This window comes from Melopsittacus undulatus, chromosome 7 (genome assembly GCF_012275295.1).
Source record: "Melopsittacus undulatus isolate bMelUnd1 chromosome 7, bMelUnd1.mat.Z, whole genome shotgun sequence".
Lineage (NCBI taxonomy): Eukaryota > Metazoa > Chordata > Aves > Psittaciformes > Psittaculidae > Melopsittacus > Melopsittacus undulatus.
Window position 1 is genome coordinate 46,666,334 of NC_047533.1, and position 14,072 is coordinate 46,680,405.

The 14,072-nt window shown below is 50.5% G+C and overlaps 1 protein-coding gene across 1 annotated transcript in view; it reads right to left on the reverse strand.

Moving 5' to 3' along the window:
* MFHAS1 (multifunctional ROCO family signaling regulator 1) overlaps positions 1 to 13,730 on the reverse strand; it is a 29,430-nt gene extending 15,700 nt beyond the window's left edge. Inside the window, exon 1 of the mRNA XM_034064997.1 lies at positions 10,450 to 13,730. Coding sequence (XP_033920888.1) covers positions 10,450 to 13,636 — 3,187 coding nt within the window. The 5' untranslated portion in view covers positions 13,637 to 13,730. The remainder of the gene's footprint in view (positions 1 to 10,449) is intronic.
* Positions 13,731 to 14,072: the final 342 nt, after the last annotated feature.

A 14,072-nucleotide genomic window follows, 5' to 3' on the forward strand; every position in this document is an offset into this window, starting at 1 on the left:
CACAGGTCCTGCAGGAGTCTGCTCCAGCACAGGCTTCCCACAGGGTCACAGCCTCCTTCAGGCACCCTCTGCTCTGGCTGCAGCTGCTGTTGCAGAGGGTTTTCCCCCCAGCCCCTTCTTAAACCTGTTATCCCAGAGGCTCTACCACCTGATGGGCACGGCCTTCTCCAGTGGTGGGTCCATCTTGGAGCTGGCTGGCACTGGCTCTGCTGGACACAGGGGAAGCTTCAAACATAAGGTACCCCTGTAATCTCTCTGCTACCAAAACTTTGTCACACAAACCTAGTACAAAAATACAGGCACACACAGCAAGGGGGTAAGAAGCACCATGCAGACCAGGACAGACACAAACCCCCCATTTCTTCCTCTCATTGCAGCAGCACAGACTTATCAACAGGATACAATCTGTGCCTCTCTCCCTGCCTGGGATGCCCTGGCAGTGTAGAGAAAAGGCCACCTGGCATGTTGCCTTCCTGAAGATACAGTCCAGATGAGGCTTCCCCAGGAAAGCCAACTCATCCGAAGGACTACTCGGTGACTGCTCTGAGCCAGCACTGATCATCCTAGCTCTCACTGCTTGGTCAGCTGTGCGGTGGTGCAACATGGGAGTCACTCGAAAGAGATAATGGTGGAACAGAGGTTGGCGGGCTCAGAGCCTGCATTAAAGCAGTAGAGACCAAGCCAGCAGTTGTATCTTTAACCTACAGTGCTCTTCAAAACCAGTTTGGGCTCAGGAACAGCTCCCCATCACTGAGTAAGTTTGGCACCACGTGGCCATGGCTCAGTCTGACACCAGTTTGTCTGGATTCACTATTCCCTGCACCCTTGGGCAACTCCTGGGTGAGGCTGCAATTTGCAAGACGCCTTCCATGCTACAGATTTCTTGACAGATACGTGCTGAGAAGCTCAGCTGCCTTCTTGCCACCTCTTCTGCTCCAGCTCCTACGGGTCCCATCATGACTAAATTCCTCTGCTAAGGAAGGTCATTGCTCCTCCTGTGAGGCACTCCCTGCTTCACAGATAGAGGAATTATAAAAGGGACACCTAATTTATGTATCCGCCCGAGTTCCCTCTGCTTACACATAGACAAGGCCCCAGCTGCTGAGCCCTTTTTGAGAAAAAAAAAACCAACAAAATGAATTGGATATAAATGCCTTGAAACATTCCCTATCACCCACTGTAATAAATACAGCTGCATCTTGCTATCTGTTGAGGATGTAATCCCAAAAAGTGCAAATGTTAGCAATCTGACAGACAATTATGCTATTTTTCCCCATAATGTAGTGGAGGAGAACACATGTACAGACTGGTGAATTATACACAGTATAAATACAGAGGGAGGGTGGAAAGTTACAAATGCAAATATCAGGATATTTAATATCACAGAACCATAGAATGGTTTGAACTGGAAGGAACCTTAAAGGTCATACAGTTCCAACCCCCCCATCATGGGCAGGGACACCTTCCACTAGACCAGGGTGATCCAAGCCCCACTCACCCCGAACTTGAACACTGCCAGGGATGGGGCAGCCACAGCTTCTCTGGGCAATCTGTGCTGGTGCCTCAGCACCTAAACAGTTTCTCCTAACATCTAATCTAAATTTCCTCTGTCAGTTTAAAGTCATTCCCCCTTGTTCTGTCACTACACGCCCCTGTAAAAAGTTCCTATCTATCATTCTTGCAGGCCCCCTTTAGGTATTGGAAGACTGCTATAAGGTCTTCCCAGAGCCTTCTCTTCTCCAGGCTGAACAATCCCTGTTCCCTCAACCTGATTTCATAGGATCACTATCCCCATCCATTAGGACCATTACTGGTCCCTTTATTCTTTATTGATCTTGATGTATCTGACAATTTTAATGCGAAATGACAATGCAACTGTTCAGAGGCAACAGCGATACTTACAGTAAAAGACTGATGTCAGACAGCCAGTCTCAGACAGAGGTCCCTGCCACTCCATCCTCCACACTATACATCCTGTGCCTGTGCGTTTCAGCTCTGCACAGCGCTAAGTCCTTGCTCTCTAACATTATTTATTCAGAGAAAAATTGCTTGCTATCCATACCTGACCACTGCATTAAAAAAGAGGCCACAGTGAGTAGAGAAAGGTATTAAACAGTCAGCCACAGATCTCTACAAGTACAGCTATCGATGCAGCAGTGTGCTGCTGCACCATGCAGCACCCTTGGTCTGTACTGCAGGACAATCCTGCGGTTCTGCTGTGCCCACCATAATGGTTCAGAAGCCACACAACAAAAATGCAAGTTTCTTCTGCTGCAGGAAGCTCACTCTCTGCTTGTTGACCATGCAGCAAGGGGCCTTACTAGATGTGAAGACACTTATATGGGGGTAGGACTTTGGTGCTGTGGAAACCATGGCAAATTCATTTTACCAGGAAGCTCATCAACACCCCTTTCCTCCTACAGGGCAGGATCTGTCCCTTATCACAGGCCACTGCTCACTCTGTATTGCTGGACATTAAAACACCTGCTGAAAATGCAAAGAATTTGCTCAAAAAGGAATTCAGCATCCCAAAACTTGACAGTTACTGTGTACAGATCATTCAAAAGAAAGTCTTGACCAAAGCTGGTCCTTTCCAATGCTAACTATTCTATGATTCTATGAAGTGTGTCATGATCTTACATTCTGTTACAACATAAACCTACAATATTAATTTTACCATCAGTCACATCATGAGGCCCACAGATCCCTGTCCTACCATTGTTCTACCTTTGTTTCCTTCCTGTTATGCTGCAACAGGGGAAGCCTGAAAACTCTAAAGAAAGCTGTGGGTACCAGGTGAAAGAAGAGGGACCTCTCCCAGAATGATCTGGGTTGCCTCCCATGTAATACAAACAAAAATGCTTATCTAAACTGCAGATTTGGCAAGCATCACCCTAAAACCAGGTAAAGGGGAAGATATCCTGGCATTGCTTTCACAAAGGGCCTTTCAGAGATGTACTTCTCCAAGTTTGTGAAACCCTGCTAACAAAAGCCAGCAGAAATCTCCTGTCATCTCATCAGCACAATTCAATGTAGCCTAGATCAACAAAACAGCTCCTTCCTGGAGCATCACCTCCAAGTCAGCATAGGGCTAAGTAGGGCAGGTCTGAACAGGATTCGGGATGCAGCTTTGCTTTGCTCTGCTCTGAAGGTTATTTGCCTCCACAGTTCAGTTTAGTCTGATCCTCACAAAGCACTGTTTAATAGACTATTCCACAGCAGCACCTAGCTCACCTCAAAGCTGCCATCTGGCTCAAGCAGAGCTCGCCATGCTGAACTGCCAATTCAAAATCAATGTTAACTTGTAAAGCTTGTAGGTCCTAGGCAACTTTCACACATGCCCCTCCCAGAGCCTAACCTAGCCTCAGCTGAAACTAGTAAGTAAGCATACTCCGTACACCTTCGGGAGGACCACAGAGCTCTTGAAAATGACCACTGGTGAAAAAACAAACCTGAAATTAAGGTTTTGCTTTAAACCACAGCCAACTCGAGCAGGCAGGCACTCCAGCACTACAGATCAGTCTGCACATAGTCTCCATCCACTGCCCAAGGGCAAGTCACCCCTGACCACCGAGACTGCATCAGTCCTAAACCACACTGCCACTGACCATGCTGGCAGACTAATCAGCACATTCAGGACCAAGCTTTAGCTAGTAGAATACCACAAGTATAGTATGACTTCAGCTGGGCCATCTTTAAGGGCTTATGATTTTGCTGCTGAAGGCTGAACACCCCAAATTAAGATTCTCCCAAAGCCAACCAGACAGCTGTTTCACAGGTCTTGAAACCATCCCCCAACCCCAGTTCTTACATTTGGTTCCCAAGAAAGAAACCACTAGAGAACAAATCTCTCCTGGCTGCTCAGCTGGAACAAAGGCCACATCCACAGAGGTGATCTTCCCATTACAGGCTGTAAACTGCATCCACTCAACAGCTTTTAAAAGCACCAAGGCCTCTTCACCCTCTGTATGAAACAGCTCTTTCACAGCGTGGTCAGCTGAATGCCATCAGCTCTCCTGCTGCAGGCAAGGAGACCAGGGAGGCAGGCTGAGACTCCTACAACCCAGCTGCATTGCTTCCTCAGACCCAGATACATACTTAGCTTGTCAAAAGCTCCAAGACATTTCATTCACCACAGCGGGAGTTTGTTATAATTGACATAGTACTTTAAGCACTCCTCCCCCACTCCTCATCCCCATGAGGAGCTCCCTAAAATAGCACATCCCTAAATTAGCATCCCATAGGCTCACCTGGGAAGAGGTGACCTTGTTTGGCACCAGTCAGCCTGCTTACTCTTACAGTTGTCCACATCTGTATATCAGTAGAGATGGAAGGAAAAATGGAAGGGAAAAAAGTAAAACTGTACTCTGATGACTTCAAACCCAACACAGAACTTTCCATTAAATACATTATCTCCCTTCTCTGGCAAATTGCTTTCCAGAGCCAACCAGCCTGCACTATTATTAGCAAATCACTAATTGGAGAGCATGCAAATGCGAAAAGACTCCACAGCATACAGGCGAATTACCTACCAGATGCACTTGTATTTTGCTTTTAAACTGATACTTGCTCCTTCACAGCTCTATCCCAATGTCAAGTAACATATTCACAGTATCACCAAAAGGCAACAAAGAGCCAGCACTGATAGTGATTTCTCACTATCCTCTCCCAAGATGCAAAAGAAGCAGGACCTTGAAATGTACCTGCAAGTGTATCATGCACATAACACATCTCAACTGAACTTACATGGGAAAACCTTTCACACCTAAGTGTTTTTAGAAAGGGACACCCTGCCACCAGAGGTGCGTGCACAGCAGGAAGCAAAGCAGATTTCATGGTGCCTGTGCCCACAGCACACTCATGCAAAGCACAAGTCACTCCTGATGAGCTGATCTGACCAGTTGACTCTGTAGAGGGGAAAACTTTTAGTAACTTTAAAGTAGCTCTCACGCACTGAAACAAAGAATCACTTGGCAGTGAGCATCCCTTTTAGATCTTATTTCCCGCAAGGGCAAGTTTCAGCAACTGTAAAAATAAAAACCACAAACCAAAACCAGAAAGAAACAAAAAAGTAATGCACCAGAGGCCAAGAACTCTGCTCTGCTTCAATAACCAAACCAAAAAAGATCCACCCAACCAAATCTAGTGTTTCCCTGCTTCAGTGATGGCAGCTCAAAGTCCAGAAGCCAAAAGCCCAGAGACAACTCCCAACGGGAATGGGGCAGAGCAAGACAAGCTGTTAAGGAACAAACCAGAAGAGCATTTTTGTACCAGTACTGGCATAACAGGAAACCCTTTCCTTCAGCAGAAATGCATAGGATTTTTTTTGCATAAGGAAGAGGATTCCTAGAAGCAGTGTTAAATGTTCACGTTGCCACCCTGATATCAAGTAATTTTAGCAAGTTCCGTTTATGAGCCTTAAAAAGCCCCCAAACACACACACTCAAACGGATGCACACAATACAAGGTAACCAGAAACCGCAGGCAGCAGGACAGCTTTAAGGTAGCAACACAAAGCTTCAGCCTCTCTTCCAGAATCCACAGTTGAGTCTACCCCATTGTTCCTGTGCCTTCCTGAGCCAGATCTTCCCTCATGAGCCAAGCTGTCTGCTGGCTACTCCAGTTCTCCCCAAGGACTGGCTCCCTCATCCAAATCTCACCTTGCACAGTCCCAGAGCAGCCATTCACACTGCACACCACCCTCTTCCTCTGGTAATTTCTCTGCTCTCTCCAAGATCACAGAATGTTTATTTCCTCTTTCCCAAATCTGTTGTTCAAATCGGAGCTGCAGGCACCAAGCAAGAGGACCTCAGGTGCTTACCACGTAACACACAGCTTAATGTGAAGGAAAATCTCTAAAATTCCCTAGTGGTAAATAGACTGTGCTTCTATATCATGTACAGCAAGTCACACCACTCAAGGCTGTCACTTCAACAGCACAGAAATCAGCTTTGGTTGGTAAACTAAATCATCACCACTAGAGCTATAGAATCACACTAGCTTCCCCAAGTCCAGAAACTGGTGTGTTCTCTTCTCCTGAATCACAGGATTCAGCTTTATCCTGCCACTCAGATCATCCCTGTCCAGTGCTCACAGTGTTCTGAAGTCTTGCCTCACTGTCTGATTACACCACAGTACTCTGCTGAAGCCAGAGCCTTCAGGAGAGCATGACCACAGCCCCAAAACAGCTGTAGCATCTACTCTGAAAGCCAGGGAAAAGGACTCCACCCTCAAATGAGGAAAATAAAAGGCTGCCAAATGCCAGCATCAGGCTCTATAACAAGCAGGTGTTGCTCTACTGCCATTGTGGAAAAATAACCCCAATAGCTCCATGCAATTTAATTACAAAGCACAATTAGATACCTGACATCAGGCTTTCACTGAGTGGCAGCTCAGATTTTGGAGCTACTTCTGAGTCCTTCTGACAAAACCAGTCCCACCTGCTCCTGTCTCACCTTGCATGGCCAACCTGACAGTATGACACATCACGGGATCTTCCACCTTTCCATCTCCTGACTCCATGCTGGCCACCAAAGAAGTTTATGCTTTCAAAGCTTCCCAAATAGCTTTGCAGCATCCTTTCAGGCAGGGACTGCTGGGCTTACATGCAGTATCTTTGTCCATGGCTGTCTCTCTGTTGTCACACTCTTATTCTGTGAAAACCCAGATCGTCGTGTCTTGCCTGTGACAGCATTTTGCCAGTTTTCTGTAGTGGACACAAGCTCCAGCTTTTCCATGTCTGCATTCATACAGGCAACTTCATAGGCAGGAATAAAGGAAAATCACTGGTCAAACAATCTCTCCTGCCTCAAACACCAAAAGTATTCCATGTTGGACAGCAGGATGCCTTGTAGAGACACCAGCCTGGAAGAACCCAGGGTGACCCAGCTTCGGCCCAGCACAGGGCCAGAGGAGACAGCAGCATGTGCACAGGAAGGCAAGCTTGGAAAATCCGGTCACGTTTTTCCAAACAAAACACTCATCTACTATCAGACAGATGACAAAGCACCTCCACCCCCAGATCCAAGTCACTTAATAGTTTATGGGACATGAATAACCTAAAAGCCCTTCAGTCCAGGCGCTAAAAGGACATCACATACAAAACCACAGTGTTTCATGCCAGTGACAACCCGGTCAAGGTCTCATCATGTTGGAGTGGTGAACCATTCTTTGTGGTCTTTCCAAGCACAAATATGCCTTTCTTAGCCCAGCAGGGATACTTTTATTCATATATAGTGCAAATGCAAATGAGAAAAAAAAAGAAAATCTACACACTACCTATCAGATGAGTAGGTTACTCCAGCCTCAAAGCACACAGATTCCAGCTCAGATGCCAATTCAGCTACTACTTCACCCAGCTACAAAACCATTTCAAACACAGAAACTTCCTTAAAAGGATCCTATCAAGGCATTTTATATCCCTTTTATTCACTGTTTGCAATAAACCCTCAGAAGACTGAATCCAGAATCTCAATTCTTACTAACCATTTCTATACACACTAGCTTGTTCTTAGAGAATTTCTGTATTATTGATGGAAGTTACAGAGTGTGCGCATGCAGAACAGAAAAGGAAGGAGAGGAAAAGCAAGGATTAATCCTTAACTCACCAGCAACCAACCCCCTCTTTGAAGGGGATTCTAATGAAAATTTTGGATGACCAAAGAATGCCCCCTCGGTTTCATGAATGGCGACACAGATTGTGCAGCCAGACTCACAGCCACCCTGCACTTCCATTTTTGAGCACAAATCTGGCAGCGCCTCCACAGAAGTATTTCCCTTATTAAGGTCAACACACTGCAAAGCAGTTCTTCAGTGCAGTCCTAAAAAGACCACAGCCCTATTTAAGAATTAGCAGTGTTGTAATTGCCAGGGATTTCCGCTGGAAGAGCTTGAAAAGAAACACAGACATCTCCCTCACTACGTATTTTCATAACATTAGACCCATCGCTTTCCTACACCCTGTCAAAAGTGATGCCAACCACAATTCACTTGCATGAGAGCAAGCTTGGCAGCATGACTTTAAACATGCATACCTCCTGATCAACAAAATCAGGAGGAAAAAAACATCTTCAGCTTCTCAACTGCCATTTAGGGACTCTTAAACAGCCTTTTATTCAGAGCAGATACACAGCAAAGAATATTTTAGGTTAAATGCAGATTTTAACCAAGCCAAATCACAGTTCACATTTTTCATACAATCCAGGTCATAGCTGGGCTAGAATTGCGCATCATCCAAGAGGACAAGCAAGATTCTTGATAAATTGCAGCCTTTAATCACTCTTCAGCACTTCCACAGATTAAATCTGCCTTTGAAACACGTCTGTCTTCTCAACATACTCTCTCCCCATCTAGACTTACATAGTATTCATGTTAAGAAAATCATCCCCTGCCCAGAGGCAGGGCTACTTGGGATACTAAGCCCTGTGTCCCTGGCAGCAAGGCCTGGCTTCTTGCCTGGGGAGTGCTGGAAACACTGACACCCCCTTTCCACAGGCAGCATCACCCAGGGGTGTTCTGAGCCCCTGCTCCTTCCATGCCCAACCACACACTGCTTACTTGTGCCTCCACCTCCCAGCACACCCAGCCTGGCTCCAAAGTGACAGCAATCCTTTCCCATGTCTGAGGAAATATATGCAGCACAGCCAAATTCCAAGGGAAAGGCCTTTCAATGTCCCCCTAATGCTTCCTCTACCTGTCACTGGTCAGCAAAGATACCAATCACCTGCACAGTCCAGCTCCTGTTTGTATTTTATTTTTTAAGCATCATCTGCTCACAAGGGAAAAAGAAAGGTCAGCCACAAAACACTTACATACACATACTCCTCCCAATCCCCCCACTCCCTTCCCCAAAAAAAGAAAGAAAAAAGGAGACATACAACTGCAGACCTGAATTATTCACAAACCTAAACCTTCAGCAGCCACCCATCACACCTGCACACAGTGCACTGCCCTCGATAATTTTGCTGGGGCTTTTCTGTTTGTTGTAGGGGTTCTGTGGTGGGGGTTTGGGGTTTTTAGTTTTCACAGGTTTTTTTGGAAGGCAGATCACATTATTCCCAGCACCACGTCAGCGGCAAGACCCAGCATGTGGATACCACTCAGTAACTCAGGCAGCAGGGGTTCACCACCCCCTAGTTCACTGGCTCTTACATAAGCTAGCACAGTTACAGGGAGACACAATTGATGGAGCCAGGATGCAGGCTAAGGAGGAAACAGCATCTCCTTACTCTGAGATAAAAACCCCAAAACAAACTGAAAAAATCCCCCAAAGCAGCAACAATAAAACAAAAAGGTAACCCCAAAACCACACCTTACAATTCACATTTGCCTATGAATCAATTCAGCACCACTTCTTGTTTTAATCCAAATCACACTCCAGTTCTCCTCCAGTTTCAGGCTACTTGTAAATAAAGAATGATCCAACATACTTCTAACATAGGTGTGTGTGTGTGTGTGTGTGTAAAGAAAATGCACATTTCTAGAGAACTGCTTGCAGTCCAGAGTGTGTTTTGAGTCCATGCAGACCTACACAATGGAATATATTTCCTATGGCCCCCACACACCCCAGAGTGGGTGCAGGGAGGTTGCTGTTTAGGAAGCAGTACCTGCATATATACAAAGTAAACCAAATGCTGCTGGAAAACTCCAACAGTAAAATCAAGCTTTAAAAAGCACCATGACTAGTCACACTCTAGAGGACAGAGACTAAGCTTTTTGTTAGATGAAGGGAGCAGAGGAAGGAAAATAATTGCTCTTAAGAATAGCTCCAGAAGGTGTAGTCTGGGAATCCCTTATAGGTGAGACAGTTAAACAAAGAACATGGAGTATCCCTCTCTCTTCAGGGAGCAAAGCTTCCTGCTAGAGACAGGACTCACAAATGAGAAAAGGCATTTTATACTGGGCTATGGAGACCAGCACACCCATTGTCTTCCAGGAGAAGCTTTTCTGTATTCAGAGAGGCTGCAGCAGCACAGGCCAGATTTTGGGGGTGAAGGATTGAAGGGGGAAGAAGGGGATACCTGCAGTCCTTAAGCATCCCTATCTATGTTCACAAATAGCCCCAAAGAAGGGGGAGCTGCAGGGTAAAGGGAATTAGGACAAAAAAAAAAACCCACAGTGCTATTCAACAGAACCAAAACAAGGACAGATAAGGGCCTTTTCAACAATGGCACTGTGAATGTCCAGGGCCAAACCCCAAAAAGCAGAGAGAAAAGGCATGGACAAATGGCATACAACATCCCCCTGGTCTCAGAATAGGGTTATTTTAAGCTTGTCTCCTTGGAGCTACCCTAATATTTTCTCCCATGACTCAAGTCACTAGGGAAGGGAGTTAGAGCAAAGGAAAAGAGAAAAAGAAAAGACACAGAGCTAAGCCCAACATGATAAGACTTTCTTCTACAAGGGACAAAGCCCCAGGAGGGCTGGAAGGCAAGCTGGGCTGTGCCTTACCTGGAAAAGTGTGTGGGTTGGGTGACCCTCTTTTAAGGCACTTTGAACAGAGGACGTGCACAGTGTAGTACAGGCCCGGCCATTCCTGGAGCAGGACATTCAGTTCTTCCACTAAAGGGGTAATAGCTTGCCAGGCTGTCCATATATTTGGTAGGGATGCATGACTAGCAATAGATAGAGTATCTGGCTGCAGAGCTCCCCTGGCAGGCCGGTAACTCACCACCACGGGCACCTTTCCCCGGTAGGCATAGATCTGGTATTTGCCATCTGACCGCTGAACCACGTGGCTGTTAATCTGGACACTGTAGCGTGCAAACAAGCCGGGTGGGAAAATGAATGGAAAGCTATATTCTATCTGCAGCTGCTCGACCACGAAGGACTGTCCGCTCAGACTGGCGCCGTTGATCCATGCCTCTGCATGGGGCACCTCGTTTTTCACGTAGCAGGGAAACTTGTACCAAGCGGCCGCCCCATTTAAGGGCTTGCATTTGGGTTTGTTGACACAGTAACAGAGCCCCATCTTCTCCAGCAGCTCCAGGATGAGCTGCAGATCCTCCCGGCTCTGGACGTGGGGCTTAAGAAGGAGACGGATAACATGGGCAGGCAAGAGACCGTGCAGCAAGAAGCCCTCCACATAATGATGGAGCTGAGTGGCCCTCAGTTCATCTACCTGGGTGTCACCGAGCAGTTTTTGGAGCAGCACAGCAGCATCCCGCTGGCAGAAGACGTTGAGGATGTCAATGAGCCGTGGCAGGTTGTGGAACACATACTCCCGCAAGGTGAGGTGCTCCTCAAAGTAGAGCAGCTTCCCACTCTCGTGCAGGTAGGACAGTGCACTCTGGAGTCGATCCTCTGTCAGGCCTGCCTGCAAGCCCAACCGGGCAGAGTCCCACCAGCTAAGCCACAGTTGCTGAGCTTGTGGCTGGAAGTGCAGCTCCTCCAGCACTTGCCAGGATTTGGGCAACACACGGTGCAGGTTTGGGAAGATATCCCGGTGCTCAGCCACCGAGAGGAGCTTGTCCCGCAGGCGATGCACCTGACAGCGGTCCCGGCAGCTGAAAGGCAGCACTGGAGAGAGGATCTGTGGGCGGTGGGTGAGCAGGTATTGAAACTGGGCTTTCTTCCGCCGCAAGTTCTTGTCTGAGACCCCGTAAAAGGCAGCGTGCGGGCTGGAGCAGCGCAGGTCAAAGTCCTGTCCCAGAGCTTCATCCACCTGCTGGACCAAGCTCTGGAGTCCCTCAGCATCCCTCTTCTCCTGCTGAGCGATCTGGTGATGGATGTCCAGGCACTTCTCTTCCAACTCCCGCTCCGCACAGAGGTCAGCATGGGTTCCCACCATGCACACCACGGCATGGGGCACCTTGGAACCAAGCCAGTGTAAGAAATAGCCTACAGAGGGGTAAAAGTGCTGAGGGACGTAGGCACTCAAATTCACCACCAGCACATATAGGGCTCCGGGAGACAGGAAAAAAGACTGGATAACATCATAGCTTGGGTCCCCTGCCAGCTCATACACAATGAATGTCAGGCCCCTCTCCGCATCTGCTGTCCAGTCCATCACCTCAATGCCCTTGCTGTCTCCTGACAGCCCCAGTCCTGATGGTAGTTGGGGGGCAGTGGGTGGCAGTGATGGTGCAGGGCACGGTATTTCCCCTTTCACTCGGTGAATGGGCATGTGAGAAGGGATGTCCTGTCTTTCAGTGGGGAGATGCTCTAGCTGCTGTGTGGCAGGTACTCCCACTGAGGAAGCATCCTGAGGCTCCAGGAAGGGGCAGTATCCAACTGGCAATGTTCCATTGTCCTGCTGCCCAGGGAACCCCCTGGGCTGGGTGCTCCCTGCTTCCAGACTTTCCACTTCCTCCCTCTGCCCATCCTCCTCCATGAGGCATCGTCTCAGCAAGGTCTTTCCTGCATCTTTTAGGCCCATAAGGACCAGCTTGAGGCGGGGTTTGAGGGCAGGCTGAGAGTGGGCCAGCTCCTGCTGGTAGGCTGCAATGTAGGGGATGCCTTTCATGCACACCTCATAGGGGGGCTGGATGAGGGGGTTGTCTTTGATCTTCCACAGGGTGACTTGGGAAAGCTGCCCGAAGCCCTCAGGGAGGATGGCAATCTGATTCCCTTGCAGGACCAGCTCCTCCAGGCTGTGGAGGAGCACGATGGAGTCAGGCAGGTAGCGGATGTGGTTATTGTCCAGCCAGAGTGTGCGGAGCTGGTGGAGCTGACACAGACCAGGAGGCAGCAGGGTGAGCTGGTTGCGGCTCAGGTATAGCTCCTCCAGGCTGGGGAGAGCCAAGATGGCAGCAGGGAACTCTCCCAGCAGATTGGAGGAGAGGTTCAGCATCTTGAGCCGCTGCAGGCTGCTGAAGCCAGCGGGCAGCACCTGCAGCCGGTTGCCATCCAGCATGAGGCTCTCAAGAGCACTCAGCTGGCAGAGGCCCTCGGGCAGGGCCGCCAGCCCAGTGCCACTCAGCCAGAGGATCTTGAGGCGTCGGAGGGCAGCGATGCCCTCGGGCAGGGCCCTGAGGTGGCGGTTGCCAGAGCAGTCGAGCTCCTCCAGGGCGGCCAGCTCCAGCAGCGGGGCGGGGAAGGACGGCAGCAGGTTGTGGTCGACGTCGAGGGTGCGGAGGTGCTGCAGGCGGCCCAGGCCCTCGGGCAGGTGGCGCAGGCGGTTGAAGCTGAGATCAAGCTCCTCGAGGCGGCTCAGCTCGGCGAGGCGGGGAGGCAAGCCCGGGCCCTCGGCGCCCAGCTCGTTGTGGCTGAGGCTGAGCTTGCGCAGGCCCCGCAACTCTGCCAGCGCCCCTCCGTCCCCCAAGCCCCGCAGCCGGTTGTGGCTGAGGTCGAGCTCGGCCAGGCGGCCCAGGTGGCGGAGGGCGGCGGTGGGCAGGCGGCCCAGCCGGTTCCGCCGCAAGCTCAGCACCCGCAGCCCGCTCAGGGCGGCGCCCACCTCCTCAGGCAGCTCCTCCAGCCCCCGCCCGCTCAGGTTCAGCGCTTCCAGCTCCCCCAGGGCCGCCGCCGAGGTGGGCCGGCGGGGCACGGCGGCGGAGGGGGGCGCTGGCGGCCCTCCCGGCGGCCCCGCGTCCGGCTCGGGCTCCGGCTCGGGCTCGCCGGGGCCGCCCCGCAGCTTCCGTGCGCGAAGGGCGGCGTCGCGCCACAGCTGCACCGCCTTCGGGGGCTCCGTCTGCGCCATGGCCGGGGGAGCGAGCCCCCGCCCCGCCCGACCCTACCTGCCGCCGCCGCCGCCGCTGCTGCTCGCCATGGGCGCGGCGGGCTCGGGGCTCCCCGCAGCTCCGAACCGGCACTACCGCCGCGGCGCCCCGCGCACGTAACCGTAGCCGCCGATGCTGCAACCGCCCCACCAAGGGCGGGACCCGGGCACGGCCCGCCCCGCGCCGCTTGCGGAGACAGCCGGCCCCGCCAGCACCGCCCCCCGCGCCGGGGTACCCCGCCTCGACCCGGCCTGGCCGGCCTGGAAACCCCCGCCCGCCGGGCACCGGCCACGCCCCCAGGGCAGGAGCGGTCCTGAGCCTCCCAGCCAGCGGTCAAGCCCTTATCCCTGTCTGCACGACCAGCGAGAGCGACCCCACCACCTCCGTAAGGCCCCTCTGGTGCCCGCGGTGGGCAGG